Source organism: Dendrobates tinctorius, unplaced genomic scaffold, assembly GCF_039654945.1.
Source record: "Dendrobates tinctorius isolate UK_male_01 unplaced genomic scaffold, ASM3965494v1 ptg000046l, whole genome shotgun sequence".
In the NCBI taxonomy this organism is placed as follows: Eukaryota; Metazoa; Chordata; class Amphibia; order Anura; family Dendrobatidae; genus Dendrobates; species Dendrobates tinctorius.
Genome location: NW_027361714.1, coordinates 35423268 through 35451112, shown reverse-complemented (window position 1 = coordinate 35451112; position 27845 = coordinate 35423268). Strand labels below are relative to the sequence as shown.

The window sequence follows — 27845 nt, the reverse complement described above, 5'->3', positions numbered from 1 at the left end:
ACGACGATCTTGGGTAGAGAACTGCAGCATCAGATGATGCTGCCGTTCTCTACGGGCTGTAGGAATCCAATGACGGAAGGTAGGTATCCTTCCGCACTGTATTCCTCCGCCACTTAAAAAAAAAAAGTCCCTAGTCTCACTTTATGCCATTGCTGTGTGGGAATTTCCCACACAGCAATGGCATAAAGTGAGACTAGGGACTTTTTTTTTTTTAAGTGGCGGAGGAATACAGTGCGGAAGGATACCTACCTTCCGTCATTGGATTCCTGCAGCCCGTAGAGAACGGCAGCATCATCTGATGCTGCAGTTCTCTACCCAAGATCGTCGTGGGACACACTCGTGGACTGCTTCGGATCGTGGGTGAGTATTTTTGTGGTTTGTTATGTTAATATTTATCCCGGAATAGACAATGGCTTCGGGGAACAATGTGACAAGTATTGGTAAGTATGTTACTCTATGTTATATGTACTGTATGTCTATGTATGTATTGTATGAATGTATTGTATGTATGTAGTATATATGTGGTATGTATGTAGCATGTAGTATGTATGTGGTATGTATGTAGCATGCATGTAGTATGTATGTAGCATGCATGTAGTATGTATGTAGTATGTATGTAGTATGTATGTAGTATATATGTAGTATGTAGTATGAATGTAGTATATATGTAGTATGTATGTAGCATGTAGTATGTAGCATGCATGTAGTATATATGTAGTATGTATGTAGTATGTATGTAGCATGCATGTAGTATATATGTAGTATGTAGCATGTAGTATGTATGTAGCATGCATGTAGTATGTAGCATGTAGTATGTATGTAGCATGCATGTAGTATATATGTAGTATGTATGTAGTATGTATGTAGCATGCATGTAGTATGTATGTAGCATGTAGTATGTAGCATGCATGTAGTATATATGTAGTATGTAGCATGTAGTATGTATGTAGCATGCATGTAGTATATATGTGTTATGTATGTAGCATGTAGCATGCATGTAGTATGTATGTAGTATATATGTGGTATGTATGTAGCATGCAGTATGTATGTAGCATGCATGTAGTATATATGTAGTATGTATGTTGCATGTAGTATTTATGTAGTATGAATGTAGCATGTATGTAGTATGTAGTATGAATGTAGCATGTATGTAGTATGCATGTTGTATGTATGTAGCATGTAATTTTTTTTTTTTTTTTTTTTTTTTTTTACATTTAACACATTAGCCGGATGATGGGACTACTACTGTCCCATCATTGGCTAATGTGTCAATCACTGTCATGGTAGCAGGCATCGCCCGATGGGACTTGTAGTCCCATCGGACGATGCCTGCACAGACCCCCGGAGCCTGCACAGACCACCGGCAGGCCGGCACAGCCCCCCGGCAGGCCGGCACAGCCCCCCGGAGCCTGCACAGCCCCCCGGCAGGCCGGCACAGCCCCCCGGCAGGCCGGCACAGCCCCCCGGAGCCTGCACAGCCCCCCGGCAGGCCGGCACAGCCCCCCGGCAGGCCGGCACAGCCCCCCGGAGCCTGCACAGACCACCGGCAGGCCGGCACAGACCACCGGAGCCTGCACAGACCCCCTGGCAGGCCGGCACAGCCCCCCGAAAGGCCCGTACAGACCCCAGAGAGGCTGTACAAGGGCAGGAAAGGGTTTTTCTTATTCCGATACCGGAAGTCCCATAGACTTGAATGGGACTTCCGGTATCGGAATCGGCGATACCGATACTTTTTTTAAAGATCGGCCGATACCATCCGATACGATACTTTGAAGTATCGGACGGTATCGCTCAACTCTAGATATGTATACTCCTGGCCACATTCCGACTAGATGGACGTGACTTGCATCAATGCAAATGTATTGAGCAAGGCAGGAAACAGTCTAGACGGTATGTGGGCATGAGTATGCATATTGCATACTAGTGGACACATGAGCGCCCGCTCCTGGCGCTGGCACCGGAGAATCTTTACAGTATGCAGTGCACGCATTGTGAGGATTCACAAGTCTGCAGTCACATAGCGTGACTGAAGGCTTGCAGCTTAAGACTGAAAAACCCCTTTAGGTAACAAACGCTTTGTTGCTACACACGTATTACAAGTTCACCCAACTTCCTCATATATATGAAAGTTCAGCTCGGCCAAACGCTGGCATGCTCTCCATGGAAAAAGGGGTAAAGGGTACTTCACACATAGCGAGATTGTTAGCGAAATCGCTGAAACATCACAGGTTTTGTGACGCAACAGCAACCTTGCCAGCGATCTTGCTACGTGTGACACATAGTGGCGACTGGCCCCCCACTGCGATAACACTGATCATGCTCGAATGTCCTAGGCCATGTTTTGATAGTTGGTGTCCTGCTGGCCAGCATGCATTGCTGTGTTTGACGCCGTAACAACGACGAGTGACCTCGTTGGCGATTCAGAACTCAGTGACGCAGGCGTGATTTTGCTTTGTCTTTTTAACACCCCCTCAGCTCCGATTGGTGGTCTCCAATTAGGATCTTTGTAGCGTTTCCTTTTATAGGTCAGCTATCAATTATATGCAATCATAACATTTAACATGTACAGTTATAATAATCGCGTGTCCCCATGTCAGTGACTGTGGATCCACGAATAAATAGGGCACTAGCGACACAGACAGGGATGCTGAAGCAAATCGCATAATGATAGCGCAGTAGTGGCCACCAATCGGAGCAGAGGAGCGTGGAAAAGGCGGCGCTGAAGCATGCCTATCAAGGTCTGAGTTATCAGAATAGCTGTTGTGTGACAAGGTACCAACGACCGCCGAGGTCGTTGTAAGGATCGCCGTATTGTTGCTGCGTCTTTGAGTAGATCTGCCTGTTTGACAGCTTACTAGCGACCATGTAGCGACGTACCAGCGATCCTTACCAGGTCGTATCGTTGTCGGGATCGCTGGTGCGTCGCTATGTGTAACGAGGCCCTAAGTCAGTGTCAAAATCATCTTCTGGCATGTTATCTGCCCCTTCCTTATCTCCACAGATGGACTCGGGAGGACCCATACATATCAGGTTGTCAGCCGATCCTACTGAAACTGGCAAGTTTTGAAGACTTTAACCTATTGTCTGTGGGGGCTGTTCTGTCTCCAACATAAGAAATGACTCTTAATCATCTGTTCTGATAACATATAACCATATTGCTGTACGTACAGAATATTCAGTTTTTCCTTAGATAATGTTTCTTGTTTCCTTAGTTCCATCTAGTAGCCAAAAGATATTACTGCATAATGTTATGTATTGTACTTCCTGTATTATTTCCTTCCAATACCTAATGTATTCTGGGTAACTTTGCAAGGGATCATGGTCTATCCCGTCCCCCTTCTTTCCTTCCATCGGCCATTTCTTTCAAGCCTGCAGATTGGAAGCACCTCATCGCTTTCTTTTCCCCTGCGTTAGCATCGGTGGTATGTGATTATTCTCCCTGTATATTCTGTCTCATATTAGCTAGCTTAGTTACAACCCCTGCTCAGCTAGTAGCTCAGATTGTATGCTATGTATAATGTATATTTCCATGAATCCTATACTGATTCTATGTATCTGTTTCTATTTGTAGTTTTACCATACACATCTATATCTACGTTCAATAAATCACAGATTCAACTACAGTCTCCTTATTGGACCCCAGTATAGCGGTTTAGCTGCTTGTTAAGCTATATGAATCCCGTTCATTTAGTGAGGACATGACAGGGGCATTAAATGTAAAAAGAAGATAATGTTATATCCCCACTGCTTTCTGTTCTGTTGCAGACATCTGCGCAGGGTGCAGCATTGAGCAGTTACCAAATATTCTGTCTGCACTGTATTTGCACCCACTGTTACTAGATTAATGTTCCACTAAGCTATGAAACTTGAGTGATGACAGGTTCCCTATAAAAAAGAAAAAGGGAAGCAAGGGTAACAAAAGTTGTTGGTATTAAATAAATTCTTGTGTTAGGAAAAGTAAATAAATCATTAGGGTTCTTATTATTTGTAAACGTTGAATATTATCTATTTATGAAACAGTGTTGAAATGTTTATATACTCATAATGACGGGATTCTAAAGTTTGAGAACAATGGATGTCTTGCAGAAATTGTGTCACCAGAGAATGTGATCTAAAGGTACTGTCACACTTAGCGATGCACCAGCGATCCCGACCAGCGATATGACGCGGTCAGGATCGCTGGTGCATCGCTAAGTGGTCGCTAGTGAGCTGCCACACAGGCAGATCTCACCAGCGACATCTCAGGGGTCGGGGGTCGTTACTTACCTGTCAGACGAGGCGATCCTGACGTCCTCGCACCAGCGTCCACGCGTCGCTCGTCGGCGCCGCAGGAAGCTGACGACGAGAAACGGCCCAGGACGTTCTCGCGCGATCAGCGATAACCAGCGGGGGAGCCGGTCGTAGGTAAGTATCACACATAGCGATATCGCTAGCAATATCGCTATAACACCACAAAAACCAGTGACGTTATAGCGATATTGCTAGCGATATCGCTTAGTGTGACAGGCCCTTAACATCTCAAACCATAAGCTTGCCGACAGAAATGAATACTAAAAAGGGTGTAAACTTCCTTAAATGTTACATCAACCTTATGTATCTGAACAATTACTTACCCTTCAGGACACTGTGGAGCGCCATTGCTGTCACAATCGTCTTCTGCCCAAGGAGTGTCTCCTATGAGTCAAGAACATTGGTGATTTACAAGAGCGTACAATATACTGCAGAATCACTGAATCACTCAGGAGGGAAAACAGGAAATTTACCCCGCTCAAGTTTATAATACCTCCCCAAAACTCATAATTCTCCCCACTTCTACAGCAATAAAGTGTAATGGAAACACGAATATACTTCTTCCCTTTGTCTACACTTATGTCCATGGTTCAAATCTGCATGAAAACTCATGTGATTCCTTTCTAGTAGTTACAGAGGTGGCTGTTGACTAATATTTCTGACTCTATAACAGTACTTTACAGTGTTCGTTCAGAATTAGCCAATCATAAGTAAACTTGTGTTACATAGTAGTCAGTACACAGATGCTAACATTTCAAGTTATTCTGATTAAGGCCTCTTTCACACATCCGGATTTTGCCGTCAGGCGCAATCCGGCATGTGTGTAAAGAAACGGATCCGTTTTTTTTTTCAGCCGGATGCGTTCTTTTGTCATTGAATAGCACATGCGCCGGATCGCACCGCATGTGCTTCCGTTTGTTCCGATTTTTACCGGATGTGGCTGAAATCTGCTGTCCGGCGGCCGGACAGAACGCGTGCTGCAATGTTTTTTTGTCCGGCGAAAAAAGCCGGACATGCACGCATGCGGCACTTCCGGCTCTGTGGGCCAATGAAAGGCAATGTGTAACAACCTTGCTGGCATCACTGCATGGCCTCCCATCCCCCGCACACCAACTTACTTTCTGCTTCAAGCCATGCTGTGATTTCTGTCTGTTGCCAGCTCTGTGCCTCTGCTCTCCATGTTTCCAGACTGTGTGTATAGGGGGGCGGCGCCTGAACTCTCTGGTTCTTATGCAGTCAGGGTGCACCTGTGTAATCTGTCCCTGACCAATCACCTGGAGCCCTTGACTATTTAGTTTTACCACTCCCACTGAAACATTGCCTGTGCAATGTCTAATCTCAGTTAGTATCTTGCTGCTGAGGAAGCCAGGCCCTGTTCTGTGTATCTCCTTCTCTGGAGGTTTACTCTTAGTTTTGCTTTGTACCTTGTCTGCCTGCCAGGAGGCTGAATATCCTGGCCCTTGACTCTTGTTCCCAGTGCCTTGTCTGTTCTCTGCCCGCCTGCCAGGAGGCTGAATATCCTGGTCCTTGTGTCTTTGTCCCTGTCTCTCTGAACTCAGTCTTACCTTTGTCTATCAGTCTCCCTTTCTCCTTGTCCATGGCTCCCATCCTTGCTGTGTCTTTCCTTGTGTCCTCCCTGTCTGTGCATCTGCACCCTCGCAGCTTTATCTGTGCATCTGCACCCTCGCAGCTTTATCTGTGCATCTGCACCCTCGCAGCTTTATCTGTGCATCTGCACCCTCGCAGCTTTATCTGTGCATCTGCACCCTCGCAGCTTTATCTGTGCATCTGCACCCTCGCAGCTCTATCTGTGCATCTGCACCCTCGCAGCTCTATCTGTGCATCTGAACCCTCGCAGCTCTATCTGTGCATCTACACCCTCGCAGCTCTGTCTGCACGGCTCCTTAGCCGCTCTGCCTGCTCCGCACTCCTGCGGCTCTGCCTACCTGCATCTCCTGTGTGAACAGGTTCAAACCTGTTCTCTCCTATACCACTCCTTCCTGCCTATATCCATACCTGCACCTCCTGTGTGAACATGTCCAGATCCTGTTCCAGCATACACCACTCCCTCCTGCCTACACCTGCTGTGTGAACAAGTCCCTACCTGCTCCTTCTCATACCACGCCCGCCTGTCCTGTGTCTCCAAGCCGTGCCCGCCTGTCCTGTGTCTCCAAGCCGTGCCCGCCTGTCCTGTGTCTCCAAGCCGTGCCCGCCTGTCCTGTGTCTCCAAGCCGTGCCCGCCTGTCCTGTGTCTCCAAGCCGTGCCCGCCTGCTCTGTGTCTCCGCTGTGCCTGTCATGTCTACCTGCCTGCCTGTCTATAGCCTCTGTCAAAGTGACTTGTCCCCGAGTGGGACCAGCAGCCACAGCCAGACACCACCCTGGAGTGGCACCCGACAGCTATCTGCCGCACAAGCCTGACCTCACCATCAGAGGCTCCAGTGAAGACCGAGGTAGCTGTCGTAGTCATGCCCCTTCCAGGGTAGTCTGGTTTGTGGCACAGTGGGGCCACAAACCCCCGGCTCGCGCCATTCAGCCAAGGCGCGAGCGTGACACAATGGTAACGTCTGGCAGCCGGATCAGGCTTTTACCTGATCCGGCCACCACTTGCAGTTTTCCTCCTCTGCGCATGCCCAGATCTCTCTCTCTCTATATCGAAAAGTGGTCTTCCCCCGTACTGCGGTGACGACTGCCGAGTCCGCCGTAAGTTGCGCCACAGCTACTTCCGCTGCCTCTGCTTCTGGCTTTTCGCCGCACACCGCCAGAATCTCCCCGACGGATGTGTGAAAGTAGCCTAACCCCAAATAAAGTTTAGCTGTTCTAGTAGGCTTTTCCTGACATTTTCTAGGTTTTGTTTTACTGTTAAAAGCCATGAACCCCATAGACAGCTTACAACACAGAAAAGGGATCTTGTTCTTGCTATCAGTAAGGAGAAGAGTACCAAAAATTTCCAAGGCATTTGATATATCATGAAACATTGTGAAGATCGTCATCAAGAAGTGGCTAAAATTTGGCACAATAGTGACATTTCCTTGAACTGGATGACCCTCAAAAATCAATGATAGGACAAGTAGAAAATTGGTCCAGGATGCTACCAAGAGGCCTGAAGCCATATTAAAGAAGCTGCAGGAATTTCTGACAAGTACTACTTGTGTACAATATCACATACTGTACAATGGGCACGGAAAGTATTTAGACCCCTTTAAATTTTTGTTTCATTGCCGCCATTTGGTAAATTCAAAAAAGTTCATTTTTTTCTCATTAACCCCTTTACCCCCACGGGTGGTTTGCATGTTAAAGGGAATCTGTTACCTATTTTTTCGACTATCAGCTTCCGTCACTGCCATCAGGAGCTTATCTATAGCATTTTGTAATGCTGTAGATAAGCCCCCAATGTAACCTGAAAGAGAAGACAAACAAGTTATAGTACACTCACCCAGGGGCGGCCCGGGTCCAGTTTTGGTCCGATGGGTGTCGCGGTCTGGTCCGGCACCTCCCATCTTCTAACGATGATGTCCTCCCATTGGAGATCGGGAGTCATGTGCCCTGGTACTGCTCCAGATCTCATTGGTCCATCTCGGAGATCTGGATGCTTCCGGAAGGTCTCAGCTATAAAAAGCGCACATGACCGTTCGGCCATGCGCTAGTATAGTCTCTAGTTGCTACTGTGTGAATGAAGATGGATGTATGAACCTGCGAATGACTCATTAAGATCCCCTCCCTCTGTTATTGCGAATGTGTACAGGGTCTTGGATTAGAGTCAGCGCCAGCGCGTGGCAAGCCTCAAGCCACTACAGCATCATCCACAGTGCTAGCGTCCGACATTGTGCTTGCTTTGTTGACCGTTGGCAGTGTCCTACGCCGGGCTGCAGTTGCAGCCCTCTTTGGCGTCCACGGTAGGTCTGGACAGACGCAGCTCCTGTCTTGGATCCTGCTCCTGTGACCAGATACCGTGTGTGCTTTTACCTGGGACCTGTGAAACTAACAGGCTCTGCCTTTTGTGTTTACCTCTGCTGACATCTTTGTGAGCAAACAGAGATTGCTTAGCGCACTTGGGTGACGTTCAACCCGCGTGCGCATTTCCACCATATTGCTCGTCTGTCACTACTTAGCAGCAGTGTTCACACCTACTGCACGGTGGACCCTGAGCTGCAAACGCACTTTATTATTTATTTTTATTTAGTGCATTCCGCCGTTCCTAACAAAGAGTTATTGTGAAATTTGTCCTGAGTAGGCTTATACCCCAAATGTGGGGGTAAACCACTGTTTTGGCGCATAGCATAGCTTGGAAGGGAAGGAGCACCGTTTTACTTTTTCAGCGCAGAATTGGCTGGAATGGAGATCAGACGCCATGTCGTGTTTGAAGAATAGAAAAAACACGGCACTCAGTGTGGAGGGAGGTGCACAATTCGGGTATCCAGCCAACTAACAATGTAGTACAAAAACTTGGCACTCAAAAGAAAAATTGATTTGACAGTTCCTTTATTGTAAAAGGCATCCAGTTAAATATACTTCTTTTACTTCTTTAAACGTTTTCGGTCATACAATTGACCTTCATCAGAAACAGAATTTTTTCACAGTTAGTTTTAACTAGAATGAGTTTACAAGAAGACAAGACAGTATGGTTAGTGAACAAATAAGTATATCTGAGCAACAGGATGCTGATAATGACCGTATGAACATCATGTAAAGTTTAGACGAAAGGTCGATGACTAGATAAATACTGAAATAGAGAATCCTGAGACAAGGTTCAAGTGAGCTTAGTGAAACTCCACAGGTTCCATGGGCAGTGATAGAGAGTCCGTGCTGTGATGGTATGTAAGGAACATATGTAAAAGACGTGCCCTAGGAGGTTGAAAACAAACAACAAGTGTGACACTGATAAATAAAGGATACAGTGAGATTCGTGGTCGGCTGGTGCTACTGGATGTGCAATACCACATGAAAAGTAATAGCCGACTGGAATGAGTGCCAAGACAGGTACCTGAGAGGAACTGTAATGGAAAATTCCATATATTATTATTAAAGAACCGCTGTCATAAGTAGGCACTATTCAGTACTGGAAAAAAAGAGAAAGAACAAGACGGTGAGTGACTATGGCACATAAACATATTGGGCGATGTTATGAGAATGAGGAAAGAGAAAAAAAAAAAAAAATCCAAAACAGTCAATTAATACCTGGGTATATTCATTAATAATGTGGAGAAACAGACGTTTGGGAAGCAGCAGCTACTGAGGATGAAAGGACACTGAGGATGAAAAAAAAAAAAAAGAGTATGAATGTGTGTACTGAGATATCTCAGTACACACATTCATACTCCTTTTTTTTTCATCCTCAGTAGCTGCTGCTTCCCAGACGTCTGTTTCTCCACATAATTAATGAATATACCCAGGTATTAATTGACTGTTTTGGATTTTTTTTTTTTTTTTTTTTCTCTTTCCTCATTTTCATTACATCGCCCAATATGTTTATGTGCCATAGTCACTCACCGTCTTGTTCTTTCTCTTTTTTTCCAGTACTGAATAGTGCCTACTTATGAAAGCGGTTCTTTAATAATAATATATTGAATTTTCCATTACAGTTCCTCTCAGGTACCTGTCTTGGCACTCATTCCAGTCGGCTATTACTTTTCATGTGGTATTGCACATCCAGTAGCACCAGCCGACCACGAATCTCACCGTATCCTTTATCAGTGTCACACTTGTTGTTTGTTTTCAACCTCCTAGGGCACGTCTTTTACATATGTTCCTTACATACCATCACAGCACGGACTCTCTATCACTGCCCATGGAACCTGTGGAGTTTCACTAAGCTCACTTGAACCTTGTCTCAGGATTCACTATTTCAGTATTTATCTAGTCATCGACCTTTCGTCTAAACTTTACATGATGTTCATACGGTCATTATCAGCATCCTGTTGCTCAGATATACTTATTTGTTCACTAACCATACTGTCTTGTCTTCTTGTAAACTCATTCTAGTTAAAACCAACTGTGAAAAAATTCTGTTTCTGATGAAGGTCAATTGTATGACCGAAAACGTTTAAAGAAGTAAAAGAAGTATATTTAACTGGATGCCTTTTACAATAAAGGAACTGTCAAATCAATTTTTCTTTTGAGTGCCAAGTTTTTGTACTACAATGTCGTGTTTGAAGAGCCCCTGATGTGCCTGAACAGTGGAAAGCCCCCAATTCTAACTCCAACCTTAGCCCTAACCCTAGCCCTAACCCTAAACCTAGCCCTAACCCTAATGGGAAAATGGAAATACATTTTTTTAATTTTATTATTTTCCCCCAACTAAGGGGGTGATAAAAGGGGGTTTGATTTACTATTTATAGTGGGTTTTTATGTTTGGCAGCTGTCACATGCTAAAAGACGCTTTTTATTGCAAAAAATAGTTTTTACATCACCACTTTTTGAGAGCTATAATTTTTCCATATTTTGGCCCACAGAGTCATGTGAGGTTTTATTTTTTGCGGGACGAGTTGACGTTTTTATTGGTACCATTTTCGGGCACATGACATTTTTTGATCGCTTTCTATTACGATTTTTTGGGAGGCAGACTGAACAAAAACCAGCATTTCATGAATTTCTTTTTGGGGGGCGTTTATACCATTCTTCGTGTGGTAAAATTGATAAAGCGGTTTTATTGTTCGGGTCAGTACAATTACAGCAATACCTCACTTATATCTTTTTTTATGTTTTGGCACTTTTATACAATAAAAACCATTTTATATAAAAAATAATTATTTTTGCATCACATTATTCTGCGAGCTATAACTTTTTTATTTTTTCGCTGATGACGCTGTATGGCAGCTCATTTTTTGCGGGACAACGTTTTCAGCAGTACCATGTTTATTTATATCTGTCTTTATGATCGCGTGTAATTCCACTTTTTGTTAGGCGGTATGATGATAAAGCATTGTTTTTTTGCCTTTTTTTAAGGGGTTCACTAAAGGGGTTAACTAGTGGGACAGTTTTATAGGGCGGGTCTTTATGGATGCGGCTATACTAAATATGTGTACTTTTATTGTTTGTTTTTTTCACATAAAGAAATGTATTTATTGTGCAATATTTTTTTTCTTTATTTAGGATTTTTCTTTAAATATTTTTACACTTTTTTTTTCACTTTTTTTAATTTGTCCCATGATGGCACATCACTGTATTATATCAGATCGCTGATCTGACACTTTGTACTGCACTGTGTTGGATCAGTGATCTGAAGGGCATTGTAGGAGGCTTCTCAGCGCCTGCTCTCAGCAGGTACTGACAAGCCACCTCCCTGCAGGACCCTGTGGCCATCTAGGATCCGGGGTCCTGCAGGAAGGAGGCTATCGGAACAATTCTATCACATCACGTTGTTCTGAGGGTCTCAGGGAAGCATGCAGGGAGACACCTTCCTGCACGATGCTTCCCTATGCCACCGAAACACTGCAATCATATTTGATCGCATTGTGCTGGGGGTTAAAGTGCCGGGAGCGGTCCGTGACTGCTCCTGGCACTTAGTGCCGGGTGTCAGCTGTGAGAATCAGTTGACACCAGGCTGCGATCAGCTGCGTTTCCCCTGTGAGCATGGCTGATCGCGATGACGTACTATCCCGTCCATGGGCACCCCATCTTGACTGAAAAAACAGAAATGTAGAAATTTTTGCAAATTTATAAGAAAAGAAAAACTGAAATTTTACATGGTCATAAGTATTCAGGCCCTTTGCTCATTATTGAGTAGAATCACCTTTTTGAGCTAGTACAGCCATGAGTTTTCTTGGGAATGATGCAACAAGTTTTTCACACCTGGATTTGGGGATTCTCTGCCATTCTTCCTTGCAGATCCTCTCCAGTCCCGTCAGGCTGGATGGTGAATGTTGGTGGACAGCCATTTTCAGGTCTCTCCAGAGATGCTCAATTGGATTTAGGTCAGGGCTCTGGCTGGGCCAGTCAAGATGGGGTGCAGAGTGTACATTAATGAGACTAAATTGGCGGCAATAAAACAAAAAGTGAAAAATTAAAGGTGTCAGAATACTTTCCATACCCACTGTATTCTGCACTTGTTTTGTTGTGGGGTAGGTTGGCCTTTCCTTACAAAGAAAATTATCCATGCCCAACTACGTTTTGCCAAAATCTACATCAAGTTTTTCGAAAGCATTTGGGAAAAACTGGTTATCGTTTCCAGCACCGCTCAGCTCCACTGTTCACATGAGGCTGAAATTTTGACTCTCCGGATCACACTGGGATTTAAGTGTGAACCAGAAGTTGCTTTTACAATGTAAGCCTATGGAACGTCTCAACAAGACTTCATAGACTTACATTGGAAAAGAGACGTCTGATTTACACAAACCCCAGTGTGATCCGGTGAGTCAGAATTTCAGTCACATGTGGGAACAGTTAAGCAGAACTGGAAAAGGGAAGATGGCAATCGGTAAGTATTACATTGCACTTATATTACACAACACACATATTTATACAAGTTTAGCATTTCTTTGCAGTGCTTCTTTAAGAACTTGGGATATTAAAGTTTTTATAGGATGCTACTTTTCAATTGCGCTAAGTATTGCATAAGTATTTATAGCTTAGATACTGTGACAGAGTCACTGGTGAAGTGATGGAGGGGAGATACGCGTCACTGCGCATTATCGCATCAGTGATGTAAAACCAGAATAGTTTCCTCCATCACACTGCACGTTGGGACGGTTTATATAAAATTATATAATGGGCTGGTTTTAGTGGACGCTCAGAGCGGGAGGGAGAATGTCCACGTATCTCCTCCTGCAGAGCTGCCAGGACCTGTGTGATCTAAGAATCATGTGATCAGTCACATGATGGAGGAGTCACAAGGTCTGGACTTAAATGGCTGACTGGCAGAGCTGTGTTTACTTTTTCCCCAGCTTGGTTTATTCTGCTACAAAAAAAAAACAAGCACTATCTTAAAGAGACAGTGTTCTAGTTATACCTCTGTGTCCAGCCGAGTGAGGCGCTCTACGGTGACTGAGGGTCTTCAATTTGTGATCCTCAGTAATTCGTTCATTTATAGAATATTATTTTCAGTACCTCTTTGAAAATTAATTAAAACTGATAGCACTATCAAAAGACCAAGGTAAAATTATTTTATGTGCCAGTGCGCCAAAAACTAGGTACATGTTAATTTGTTCCCATTATGGTTTTCATAGTTTTAATGTTGAAGGTAGACTTAAGTCAATTGAGTTTAACCTATACAGTCATAGCTAAAAGTTTTGACACACTTGAAATAGTTACAGAAACTGAAGTATTTCTCCAAGAAAGTTATTTCAATTACACATGTTTTGCTATACACATATTTATTTCCTTTGTACGTATTGGAACAACACAAAAAAAAGAGAAAAAAGGCAAATTGGACATAATTTTACACAACTGCAAAAATAGGCAGGACAAAATTGCGGGAACCCTCAACTTAATATTTGGTTGCACACCCTTTGGAATAAATGACTGCAATCAATCACTTCCTACAACCATCAGCAAACTTCTTTCACCTCTCAACTGGAATTTTGGACCACTCTTCTTTTACAAACTGGTCCAGGCCTCATATTTGAAAGGTGCCTTCTCCCAACAGAAATTTTATGATCTCTCCACAGGTATTCAATGGGATTTCGATTCAGACTCATTGTTGCTCACTTCAGAACTCTCGAGCTGTTTGTTTCCATCCATTTCTGGATGCTTCTTGAATTATGTTTGGGGTCATTGTCCTGCTGGAAGACCCATGACCTAGGATGCAAACCCAGCTTTCTGACACTGAGCATTATATTGTAACCGAAAATAGTTTGGTAATCTTCAGATTTTTTTATGCCTTGTACCCAGATAAGACACCCAATGCTAGAGGCAGCAGAACAACCCCAAAACTTCCTTGACCCTCCACTATACTGCACCGTACTGTGTTCTTTTCTCATTCTGTTTTTGGTAAACAGTAGAATGATGTGCTTTAACAAAAAGCTCTATCTTGATGCATTCCCAGAAGTATTTTGGATTAATCATGGCCACAGCATTTCATTTCAGTCAGATGTCGATGGATAGTTCACGCTGACACTGATGCACCCCGAGCCTTCAGGACAGTTTAAATTTCTTTGGAACTTGATTGGGGCTGCTTAATTACACTCTGGACTATCCTGAATTGCAACCTTTCATCAATTTTTCTCTGCTGTCCACACTCGGTGAAAACTAACGTACCATGGGTTGCAAACTTCTTGATTATGTTGTGCACCATGGACAAATGAACATTAAGATCTCTGGAGATGGACTTGTAACCTTGAGATTGTTGATATTATTCAACAATTTTGATTCTCGAGGCAGGTTTTTTTCTCCTCTCTCTGTTCTCCATGCTTAGTGTGGCACAAATAGCCACACAATGCAAAGATTCAGTCAACTTCTCCAATTTTATCTAGTTTCAAGTGTGATTTTCATATTGCCCACACCTTTTACTTGCCACAGGTGAGTTTGAACGAGTATCACATGCTTTAAACAAAGTTGTTTACCTACAATTTTGGAAAGGTGCCAAGTGGTTGTTTGGCCATGTAATTTAGATATCATATCTCACCTTTACAAACAGCTCTGTAGTTGGTACAACAATCTCCTTTTGTCACGCAGTCATCTGAGCATGAGCAGTAACTGCCAGCAATCCGCTCCTCTCCGCACCGTACCATGCTACAGCTCCAGTCTTCCCCTGTAATACATAAAAACAGCTGATAAGCCATAGAATACAGTAGAAAAACAGGAATGTCACTATCTATTGAACGCCATAGATATTCCTGAGAAATTTCTTGCAAATGATTGAAGAAATGTTTGGCTGAATACCAGTGCAGGTAACATTTTGAATCTCTGATAAGTAAAAGATAAGTAACAATATGACGCAGTATAATAGCTAATAAAGTTCAAGTAACACTTTTCTATATGATTCATTTCATCTACTGTCAACAGCTTTTTAGGCATATAAAAAAGCTGAAAACACTGATGGTAAAAAGATATAATGTGACCAAATAATGATGAATATCTAATCGAAACCAAAAAATGTGTGAAAATGGAATTAGAAGGAAATTTGTATTCAAAAATCTGACAACATAATTGTCAAAAAGATTAATATGACAGTAGACTGCAACTTTGCAATAATGGCATACTATGAAATATAAATGGTTTTCTGGGATATAACATTGAAGGGTTCCCTCAGTAGAAATAGCAGAAGTGATTGATCCATGGTGGTCTGACTCCCATGACTCACTGCTTAGCAGATCAAAAGGGGTGTGCGGTAATAGGGCAGCCTTTTCACTGTAATAACTAACACAATGTTGTCTATGTCTTATGGCTTTGTCTCACATTAGACTAAGCTGGGATAAAAGGTGCTTTCCACCCAAGGTTAAACTTTTGTCAAGCAATGTAGCTTGCCATTTATTAACAGTGTATAATATAAACAGTGTTAGGATTTGACTTTGCTAGCCAGATTGAGTGGTTATCAAGTGACGGCAAGTATGAAATTTGCACACTTCTGATCACGTGCCGACTAGATCCTCATCTGCGTCTCTCAATGTTCATTTCTCTGAAGAATGCTCAAACCGGCTAGCAGAGCCTATTCCTAAGGCCGGTGTCACACTTGCAACTGCAATGCGAGAAACTCGTGCGAGTCTCTCGCCTCAAACCTGGCACTACCGCCGGCACTCGGAACCGGAGTGTGTGGCTGCATGTATTTCTGTGCAGTTCAATGCTCCGGTCCAGAGTGCCGGTGGCAGTGCCGGGTATTGATACGAGTTTCTCGCATTGCAGTTGCAACTGTGACCCTGGCCTAACAGTGTGTGTATTACACACTTTTAGCATTCGGTAAGCTGCACTACATACTGAAAGTTTGCCCTGGGGTGTAAAACCCTTTAATGTGTAGTAGCAGGCACAACTACATGGCTAATAGTAATAATAGTGCTGTATTGGGTAATACATGCAGTAGGATGATGAGAGACCTACTAATTATACATGAATAACCTATCCTAAAGATATGTCATTATTTGTCTGTTTAGCTAGAAATTATTATTTACTGTACTTAAACATGATGTACAATAAATTACACTGTGATACTGTGTTAACCAGAAAAATCGATGTAAATACTTTTATACTGAACGATGAAAAAAGTATTCTCGGAGTGATACCTTTATTGGCTAACTAGTAAAAAAATTGTTTGCAAGGTTTCAGATCACAGAGGCTCCTTCTTCAGGCAGGATTACAAATTAATTAATAAGACAAAGGCACAACATTAAAGAGATACACTACCGTTCAAAAGTTTGGGGTCACCCAGACAATATTGTGTTTTCCATGAAAACTCATACTTTTATTAATCAAATAAGTTGCCAAATGAATATAAAATCTAGTCCAGACATTGACAAGGTTTGAAAAAAGATTTTTATTTGAAATAATATTTTTCTCCTTCAAACTTTGCTTTCATCAAAGAATGCTCCCTTTGCAGCAATTACTGCATTGCAGACCTTTGGCATTCTAGCAGTTAATTTGCTGAGGTAATCTGGAGAAATTTGCCCCATGCTTCCAGAAGCCCCTACCACAAGTTGGTTTGGCTTGATGGGTACTTTGTGTGTACTACACGCTCAAGCTGCTCTCACAACAACTCAATGGGGTTGAGATCTGGTGACTGCGCTGGCCACTCCATTACAGATAGAATACCAGCTGGCTGCTTCTTCCCTAAATTGTTCTTGGATAATTTGGAGGTGTGCTTTGGGTCATTGTCCTGTTGTAGGATGAAATTGGATCCAATCAAGCTCTGTCCACAGGGTATGGCATGGTGTTGCAAAATGGAGTGATAGCCTTCCTTATTCAAAATCCCATTTACCTTGTACAAATCTCCCACTTTACCAGCACCAAAGCAACCCCAGACCATCACATTACCTCCACCATGCTTGACAGATGGCATCAGGCACTCTTCCTGCATCTTTTCAGTTGTTCTGCGTCTCACAAATGTTCTTCTGTGTAATACAAACACCTCAAACTTGGATTTGTCTGTCCATAACACTTTTTTCCAATCTTTCTCTGTCCAATGTCTGTGTTCTTTTGCCCATACTAATCTTTTCCTTTTATTAGCCAGTCTCAGATATAGCTTTTTCTTTGCAACTCTGCCCTGAAGGCCAGCATCCCGGAGTCGCCTCTTCAATGTAGACGTTGACACTGGCATTTTGCGTGTACTATTTAATGAAGCTGCCAGTTGAGGACCTGTGAGGCATCGATTTCTCAAACTACAAACTCTAATATACTTGTCTTGTTGCTCAGTTGTGCAGTGGGACCTCCCACTTCTCTTTTTACTCTGGTTAGAGCCTGTTTGTGCTCTCCTATGAAGGGAGTAGTACACACCATTGTAGGAAATCTTTAGTTTCTTGGCAATTTCTCGCATGAAATAGCCTTATTTCTAAGAACAAGAATAGACTGTCGAGTTTCACATGAAAGCTCTTTTTGTCTGGCCATTTTGAGAGTTTAATGGAACCAACAAATGTAATGCTCCAGATTCTCAACTAGCTCAAAGGAAGGTCAGGTTTATAGCTTCTCTAATCAGTCAAACTGTTTTCAGCTATGCTAACATACTTGCACAAGGGTTTTCAAGGGTATTCTAACCATCCATTAGCCTTCTTATACAGTTAGCAAACACAAAGTACCATAAGAACACTGGAGTGATGGTTGTTGGAAATGGGCCTCTATACACCTATGATGATATTGCATTACAAACCAGACGTTTGCAGCTAGAATAGTCATTTAACACATTAACAATGGATAGAGTGTATTTCTGAATCATTTAATGTTAGCTTCATTGGAAAAAACTGTGCTTTTCTTTGAAAAATAAGGAAATTTCTAAGTGACCCTAAACTTTTGAACGATAGTGTATTACAACAGGACATTTGTTCATGGGGTGGGAGGGGTGATGCCTCCTAAAGATAAGCCAAGGAAATCAAATTAAGCATTTTGTTACAAATAAAGAGGCAGTGGGAATATTCTTCTTAGTTATCTGGACCACCATCTAGCTCCACCAGACAGACATCTACCTCCTCCATCCTGCCTGAAGAAGGAACCTCTGTGCTCTGAAAGCTTGCCCACATATTTTTTTTGGATTAGCCATTAAAGGTATCACTCCGAGAATAATTTTGTCTTCGTTGGGCTTAAAATTATTTACATCGATGTACTTAAACATGAATGGCATGAAGACAGGATGCTAAACATTGGGAAGGGAAGGTCATTGAAAGATTTCCTGCAGGTTTTTAAATCAAAGAACACTTGAACTGACTAACCTAAGTGCTGCTAATAGAGATCGCACTTCATACTTACTTGGCTTTACACATAGAGCTTGAAAATCAAAACAACAGTTTCCAGAATTAGCACACTGTGTATCGCAGCTGCAATCAGTTTCTCTAATATTATCTGTGTCGTAGCATCTGTTCCGACATGACACTATGAAAGCAAAGAGAAAAGAGTTTAGCAGAACTGGACTTACTGTTTAGAGGATATTAAAAATATGGACACGCAACAAGCAATACTCGCATTCAAATCTGCCCTCACCTCTGCTAAACAGGCCTACTTTACATCCCTGTATCTTCCTTATCCCACAACCCCAAACAGTTGTTCAATACTTTTAACTCCCTCCTCCGCCCACCACTGCCCCCTCCGACTTCCCTAATCTCTGCCGAGGACTTTGCCGCACACTTCAAAAACAAGATAGATCAAACCCAGCAAGTCTTTATTGCTCAACCACCACAACCCCTTTGCACGCCAGACCAATGCCCAAACCCCATAACCTCCCTATCTAACATCACTGAAGGGGAGCTAGCTCATCTTCTCTTCAAATCTGCTTTCAAACATGCCGCAATCACGCCTATCCTTAAAAAGCCAACCCTCGACCCAACAGCCATGTCCAGCTATTGCCCAATACCGCTGCTCCCATTCGCTTCTAAACTCCTGGAGCTGCACGTCCATGCTGAACTTTCCTCCCACCTATCGTCAAAGAGCAAGTTAGATGATCTACAATATGGTTTCGGTCCCCATCATTCCACTGAGACAGCCCTGACCAAAATTACCAACGACCTACTTATAGCCAAAGCTAACAGACAATACTCTATACTCCTCCTTCTAGACCTGTCCTCTTCTTTCGACATAGTTGACCACTGCCTCCTACTACAGATCCTAGCCTCCTTTGGCATCAAAGACCTCGCCCTATCCTGGATCTCCTCATACCTTTTCAACTGCACATTCAGCATCTCTCACTCCCACACTACCTCCCCATCCCACCCTTTCTCTGTTGGAGTCCCACAAGGCTCTGTTCTAGGACCCCTACTCTTCTCAATCCATACACTTGGCCTGGGCAACTTATAAAGTTCCATGGATTCCAGTACCACCTTTATGCCGATGATACTCAGATCTACCTCTCTGGCCCAGATGTCACCTCTCTGCTGTCCAGAATCCCGGAGAGTCTATCAGCCATATCCTCCTTCTCCTCTCGCTTCCTCAAACTCAATGTGGACAAATCTGAACTGATCATATTTCCCCCATCTCACAGATCTTCCTTACCTGACCTATCTATAACAATTGATGACATAATGCTTTCCCCTGTACCAGAGGTCTGCTGCCTTGGAATAATCCTTGACTGTGCCCTGTCCTTCAAACAGCACATCCAAGCTCTCTCCACCTCCTGTCGCCTCCAGCTCAAAAATATTTCAACCCTCATTCTACTAAAATGCTTGTACATGCCCTTATCATCTCTCGCCTTGACTATTACAACATCCTTTTCTGTGGCCTCCCTGCTAACACCATCAGACTTCTCCAGTCCATCCTTAACTCTGCCGCCCGACTAATTCATCTCTCTCCTCGCTACTCCTCCGCTGCTCCCCTTTGCAAATCTATCCACTGGCTCCCATTCCCTCAGCGTATCCAATTCAAATTATTAATACTGTCCCACAAGGCCATCTATAACTTGTCTCATCCATATATCTCTGAACAAATCTCTCGTCCTCTCAAGACCTCCTTCTCTTCTCCACACTTATTCGCTCCTCACCCAACCGCCTCCAAGACTTCTCCCAAATATCCCCCATCCTCTGGAATTCTTTGCCCCAACACGTCCAACTATCAACCACACTCGGATCCTTCAGACTGAACCTGAAAACCCATCTCTTTAGGAAAGCTTACAGCCTGCAATGATCCCTGCTGCCTCCTCACCACTACTGGAGCTACCGCCTCACAATCACTGGAGCTGCTGCAACCCCCCAACGTACTGTCTCCTTCCCCACCATCCTGTAGAATGTAAGCCTGAAAGGGCAGGGTCCTCTCTCCCCTCTATATCAGTCTGTGATTGTTAGTTTGTTTACTGTAAGTGATATCTGTAATTTGTATGTAACCCCTTCTCATGTACAGCACCATGGAATCAATGGTGCTATATAAATAATAATAAAATGGACCCCACTGGGGACACTTTTTTACTTACAACCTAAATTTAAAAAAAAAGTTGAGACACTGTGAAATGTAAAGAAAACCAGAATACAATTAATTTTTAAATGAAATGGAAAAATATCGCCATAATTCTCAATTTCTGATCTGTGTTCTGCTGTAAATAGAATATTGCTATAAGTAATTTCTAAATTATTGCATTCTTGTTTTCTTTACATTTCACACATTATCCCAATATTTTTGGAGTTGAGGTTTTAAATACACACGTTTATCAATAGAGTTTGATTAAACTAAATTTGCTTTTTTTTTTTCTGTCCAACTTGGATATTTTGCAAATCACTTTATCATTGGATTTGTCTTAATTTCTGTAAAAAAAAATTGTATGTAAGTGGCTTCCAAATCCCTGCTTTTTCCCAGTCTATTTGCCTGCCCGCAGCTGTATTGATAGCCGAACATAGGTGCTACCAATATCTATACTCCAAGTAACTGGCTACTTGTCACGGACATGTCAGAGGGTGCTGACAGTCGCACTGCATGTGGCTGCAGAAGGTCTCAGTGGTTGGCCTTGCAGACTAGTGGCCTAGTGGCCACCTCCCCCCGGCTTTAATAAGGTCACCTGGGTCTTATCCATTAAGGTTTACAACTCCCAACTTCCTGTTGGGAGTTGCGGGAGTTATTTGCTGTTTGCATTTCCCAGTTGAGGCTTGGAACTGTAGCAGTCTGCTAGCGTCCTTTCTAGCATTTGTAGGATGTCCATGTTTCTCTCTGAGTCTTCTCAAGCTAAGAGTTCCATTATTTCATTTGTCTTTCCCAGTTGTCTTTAGCAGTAGTGAGGATTGACTATCGCTCATCCTGTCCTCCCTGGTGCAGGGCTTATCACCATGGTCAGGCAGGGATTAGGTATCCTGCTCGGCAATAGGTGCAGAACCTATATAGGGACGATAGGACACACATGGTGACGTTAGATCTGTCTAGCGGTCTCCACTCTCCGCTTCCCTAGTGTTGGGTCCCCCTTCCCCTTATACCTTTGTGTTGCACTTAATCTGTCCTACACTGTGCGTGACACTACTCCTCTGAGAGTTCTGCATATCAGAACGATCTACTACAGCAGGGTGAGCTCCAGAGTTAGTGGAAACAAGTTGCTGAGGTGACCCTTCACTGTGATCATCTGTACTCCAAATCAATACATTATAATTACATGAATACAGCTAAAAGGTGAGCAAATTTATGGGAGAAAGCAGGGAATTTGAAGCCACTTACCTGTAAATCATTTAGAAGACTAAAGATAAATAAATATTGTAATAAAGTGGTTTGTAACATTTCATAACTTTCCACGCTGGACAAAATTAAAAACTAAATACAAATTTAGTTACTATTTAAACATGTAGAACTGTTTAGCTTCAGTCTACAGCATCTGCCTATCACTGTACATAGCAGATTGCAGAGGGAGTTAAGTCAAAACCAACAGTGAGTTTTTTTGTGCAGAATGCAAGGTTTGTAACCCTTATGACCACATCAAAGTTCATTTCTTGTATGGTCATAATGTAAGGGACCATTCATGGCGAGGTTTTTTTTACGGTGTGTGTTCAAGTCCTCTTTCTCTCTGAAGAGGCAATTTGCATATCCTTCACTGCAATGTGTACCTTGTGTTCCTTCCTGGTCAGAATAGTACTTCTCTCTAATCCTCCAGAACCTTTTTACATGCTGCCTTTCTGTAGCCCACTCCTTCTAGCTACCTAGGGGAATTCTGCCTCCCTCAGCTCTGTTTATTGCTATGGCTAGTACTCAATGATGAAGAACGGAACTTTCTGAATACTCCACCAATCTCTGCATTTCAGTCATGTAAGAAATTAGTGGCTGTAGAATACATTGGTCTGGAACTTGCTATCTCTTTAAAACTTTGGTGGCTGAACACACCTTGTGGCCTTCTCCTTCTAATCAACAATGTTTCTTATCTCACCAATAGCTATTCTACAGCTCCTAACAAACAGGATCCAAGTTCCTACATGCCGACTTAACTCCTCCCAACCTGGACTGGCTTTAACTGTTAACCCTGTCCAATTCTGCAGAGCACAGTATATATACGATCACATGTAAAACAAGGCAATGCATTACAATGAATACATAGGTTTTTAAGAGGGGAACCAACAGCTCTTTCATTCCTTTACAATAAATTAATTTAGAGCAAAGAACATGAGAATAAGGGTTACAAACAGAAGAGGACACAGACAAAAGAGGACCGCAGTTCACGAACAATATAAAGGACCTTTGCAGTCCAATAGCTCATCATAATGAATTATTCCCCTGTTTTAGAAGTGGAAGTGGTCCCTTTACCTCTTGGCCCCTGTGCTGCTGCACAGGTTGCACCAATGGCATGCCTGCCTCTGATTAAAAGAAAAAAAAAATGTGATTGTTTTCAGTGGGAGAAGCAAAATAATAATCTTGTAGTTATGACACCTTTTATACACCGGTTATAAACTCTACTGTCAGAACAAGTTCACTGATGGCTCATTCCACAGACAGTACAGTGATACTCTGAGGCTGTGAAAGCAAAATGGTTAAAATTATTATTAAACCCATTAAAAAATGTATGATTTAAGTAAAACAATACCCCCAATGGGTTTAAATTTTTTAAAAGCTATTAATACCTCTACAATCAAATTTTATTACCTAAATATATAAAATATTTTATAAAAAAAACCAGACATTTTTTTTCATTCAGCTTCATTCATTCATGCAAATGTGGACATAACCATTAAATATTATGGTAAACATATCATTTTAAGAAATCATCAGGAAATATTTTCATAGTCATTTTGGCATATCGTCACGTGTTCCACTATCATCAGTTATAATTCTTCCCTAATAATTCAGTTATAGGCACGCCAGCTTTTTACAGACAACAAGAAACTGATTGGCTACAGAAACATAATAGGATTATAATAGGCTATTCTATAGTAAGTAGGGAGGAAGACCGGGCTGCGGGTACCTATCCTGCGTCGGGTCCAGAACTGTCAAGACTGCCTCTCCTGCTGCCGGGGTAAGAATAAAGAACTGGACAGCCAGACTTTGTTGACCTCACATATGGGCTGTTTTCGGGGAGGTACACATATCTTTGAAAGTTTTCTTCATATCTTTGGCCTGGAAGTTCACAGGCCAAAGATATTGGCATTTTTTCCCTTGCGATTTTACTGTTTTTTTAGAGTCCATGGTATGACTGTGATTTGCTGGTGGGAAGAAAGTCATTTCCCAGGTTTCTGATAGCCCTAAATGCCACAAAATGCTGCCATGTGTAATCCTAAGTGCCCAGATCCTGGAAATCTAATTTTCATTTTTCCGGGATTAATGTGCATTATTGAATTTGACTTTGAGTGTTATGCTTAAAAGACAAAGAGATTTTTGGAGGGAAAACGCATTCAGCTCTGCTAGTGCTGGCAGGCAATAAAATTCCTTATTCCAATCTGACCATTTGCTTGAAGGGGGGGTGGAAAATCACAGAGAGAGGGGGGCTGTATGTAGGATTTGGTCCTAAAGAAACCAATGGTTTGAGGAGTAGTAGGTCATCTCTGGTTGAGTCCCCAGAACAATGGAAAATAATTCATATTTTCCTGACAATAGGCAATTTCTTAATTCTAAATGATTCTTGCAAAGCTCTAATGCCAGCTGAAGAATGAACTTCCGCCTGCCAATTTGACTCCCAGTTGCTGTTCCATAGGGTATTCTTACATTTATAGATGCTAAATCAAGTACTTTACAAAACACCTGAAGAGGCCATCGGCAGATTCCAGATTTTGTGGTGTACTTTCAAGCCATTTGGCCTACTGCGTCCACTCCAACCTTTGTTTTATTGAAAAATTACATAGCATTACATAGTATTTAAGGTTGAATGAAGACTTTAAGTCCATCTAGTTCAAACCATAGCCTAACATGTTGATCCAGAGAAAGGCAAAAAAAACCCATGCAGCAAACACTAACCTCCACATTGGGGAAAAAAATTCCTTCCTGACTCCACATACGGCAATCAGACTAGCTCCCTGGATCAACGCCCTATCAAGGAATCTAGTATATATTCCCTGTAACATTATACTTTTCAAGAAAGGCATCCAGTCCCTTCTTAAATTTTAGTAGTGAATCATTCATTACAACATCATATGGCAGAGAGTTCCATAGTCTCACTGCTCTTACAGTAAAGAAGCCGCGTCTCTTATGATTAAACCTTCTTTCCTCCAGACGTAGAGGATGTCCCCTTATCCCTGTCTCAGGTCTAAAAGTAAAAAATATCATTAGAAAGGTCTTTGTACTGTCCCCTCATATTTATACATTGTAATAAGATCACCCCTAAGCCTTCATTTTTCCAAGCTAAATAACCCCAAGTGTAATAACCTGTCTTGGTATTGCAGACCCCCCAGTGCTCTAATAACCTTGGTCGCTCTTCTCAGCACCCGCTCTAGTTCAGATATGTCTTTCTTATACACCAAAGACCAGAACTGTACACAGTATTTTAAGTGTGGTCGCACTAGTGACTTGTATAGAGGTAAAATAATGTTCTCCTCATGAGCATCTATGCCTCATTTAACGCATCTCATTATTTTATTTCCCTTTGCAGCAGCTGCCTGACACTGGCCACTAAATGCGAGTTTGTCGTCCACTCATACACCCAGGTCTTTTTAAGTGACAGTTTTTGCCAGTGTTTTACAATTATGCACATAATTATACATCTTTTTTCTTTCGCCCAAGTGCATGACCTTACATTTATCCCCATTAAAGCTCATTTGCCATTTATCAGCCCAAGCTTCTAGTTTATATAAATCTTCCTGTAATATTAAATTGTCCTTCTCTGTATTGATTACCCTGCAGAGTTTATTGTCATCTGCAAATATTGAAATTCTACTCTGTATGTCCCTACAAGGTCATTAATAAATATGTTAAAAAGAAGGGGACCCAACACCGACCCCTGCGGTACCCCACTGCTAATCGTGACCCAGTCCGAGTGTGCTCCATTAATAACCACCCTTTGTTTCCTATCCCTGAGCCAGGCCTTAATCCACTTACACATATTCTCCCCTATCCCCATAGTTCTCATTTTATGTATCAGCCTTTTGTGTGACACTGTTAGGGGTCGGGATCCTGCAGCGGCACAGCAGGAATCCAAAGCCTTGCATTCAGTGGTCTCCCATTCTCAATCGACCGCAGAGGAGCTTGCTCAGCAGCCCCATCATTCCCGACACTCTGCTCAGACCTGCTCTGTGGGTCTGGCTGTTGCTGCCACCTTTGGGCCAGCAATAGGAACACACGCTGCACTGCAGCAAACCTCTCCAGAGGCTAAGTCCTTCCATCGCTCCACTGAGCATGCTCACAAGACGATCTACCATTGGAGAACGGGAGTCACATGCACAGGTCCTTCTCCAGATCTGATTGGTCCATCTCAGGGATCTGGAAGCTTCTGGAAGGTCCCGGCTATAAAAGGTTCGCATGGCTGCTCGGCCATGCGCTAGTTTAGACTCTAGTTGCTAACTGTGTGTATGATGATGGATGTATGGACTTGCAAATGACTCATTAAGATTCCCCTCCCTCTGATATTATGTGTGGATAGGGAACTAGCGATAGAGTCAGTGCCAGTCAGTGGCAAGCTACAGGCCACAGTACGCATCCTCTACAGTGCTAGCATCCGACAGTGTGCCTACTACCGTGCATTGTCGTATAGCGGTAGTGCCTGTCGCCGCTCTGCAGTCTGCTGTACTTCTTGGCGTCCACGGTTGCAATGCCGCATGCACGGTAGGTCTAGAGTAGCGGTTCTCAACCTATGGGTCGCGATCCCCAAAACACAGGGGTCGCCCAAAGCCATCGGAAAATACATATTTCCGATAGCTTTAGTCACTGAGAAGTCATGCTACCGTCTGCAGCAGCGCTATTCAGCTAGAACACACGCCGTTACGGATGCGCGTTCCAAACTGAATGCCTGCGCGCATGCGCAGACATGATTGCATCATCTGTCTGGGGCCTAAGGGGCGGGGGAATGCTCCACAGTCCATAGCAGCGCATTACGTGTGTCCAGCGCTTGCTGACGTCATCAGTGGGCGGACGCAGCAAGCGCCGGAGGACAGAAGCCTAGGAGGCGGAGAGGCAAGAGGCAGAGAGCCAAGAGAGCCAGCGAGAAAGCCTGCTGGTGTAAAAAAGGTTAATAATGTAAAAATTGCAGTTTTAAAGTAGCCACCAAAATTATTTTTTGGTTTGGGGTCACCGCAACATGAGGAACTGTATTGCGGGGTCACGGCATTAGAAAGGTTGAGAACCACTGGTCTAGAGGGACGCGGACCCTGTGTCTTGGGCCCAAGTCCTGTCACCATATACTGTGCGTGCATTCCACTGAGTCCTGTGACATCAACAGGCTCGGTCTTTGTACTTAACGCCTCGGCGCCTCTGTGAAGGAACAGAGACCGCCCAGCGCACTCCGGGTGACGTTCAACCCGCGTGCGTTATACCGCCATATAGTGCATATGCCATTACATAGCAGCAGCGTAACATCATCTGCACGGTGGACGCCGGGCGGCGAACGCACTAATTATTATATATTATTTAGTGCATTCCGCCGTCCCTAACACACTGTATCAAAAGCTTTTGAAAAGTCCATATGCACCATGTCCACTGCGTTTCCTTGGTCCAGTCTGGAACTTACCTCTTCATAAAAGCTTATCAGATTAGTCTGACAGGAACGGTTCCTCATAAACCCATGTTGATATTGGGTCATGAGGTTAGTCTTCTTCAGATACTCCAGTATACTATCTCTTAGAAAACCCTCCCACATTTTACCCACAGTTGAGGTTAAACTTACTAGCCTATAATTTCCAAGTTCAGTTTTTGTCCCCTTTTTGAATATTAGCACCACATTTGCCATACGCCAGTCCTGTGGTACAGACCCTGTTATTATGGAATCTTTAAAGATTAAAAATAATGTCTATCTATGACTGTGCTTAATTTCTGCAGTACTCGGGGGTGTATCCCATCCGGGCCTGGGGATTTGTCAATTTTAGTGATTTTTAGACGCCGCCGTACTTCCTGCTGGGTTAAGCAGGTGACATTTAATGGAGAATTTTTGTTATCACTGATCATGTTGTTTGTCATGGGA

At 43.0% G+C, this 27845-nt stretch overlaps 1 protein-coding gene across 2 annotated transcripts in view; it reads right to left on the bottom strand.

Moving 5' to 3' along the window:
* ENPP3 (ectonucleotide pyrophosphatase/phosphodiesterase 3) overlaps window positions 1–27845 on the bottom strand; it is a 221176-nt gene that overhangs the window by 131108 nt on the left and 62223 nt on the right. For both annotated transcript variants that reach the window (XM_073575819.1, XM_073575820.1), the window contains exons 3-5: window positions 18611–18733; window positions 14850–14975; window positions 4614–4674 (exon numbers count right to left, since the gene is read on the bottom strand). In XM_073575819.1, coding sequence (XP_073431920.1) covers window positions 4614–4674; window positions 14850–14975; window positions 18611–18733 — 310 coding nt within the window. The remainder of the gene's footprint in view (window positions 1–4613; window positions 4675–14849; window positions 14976–18610; window positions 18734–27845) is intronic.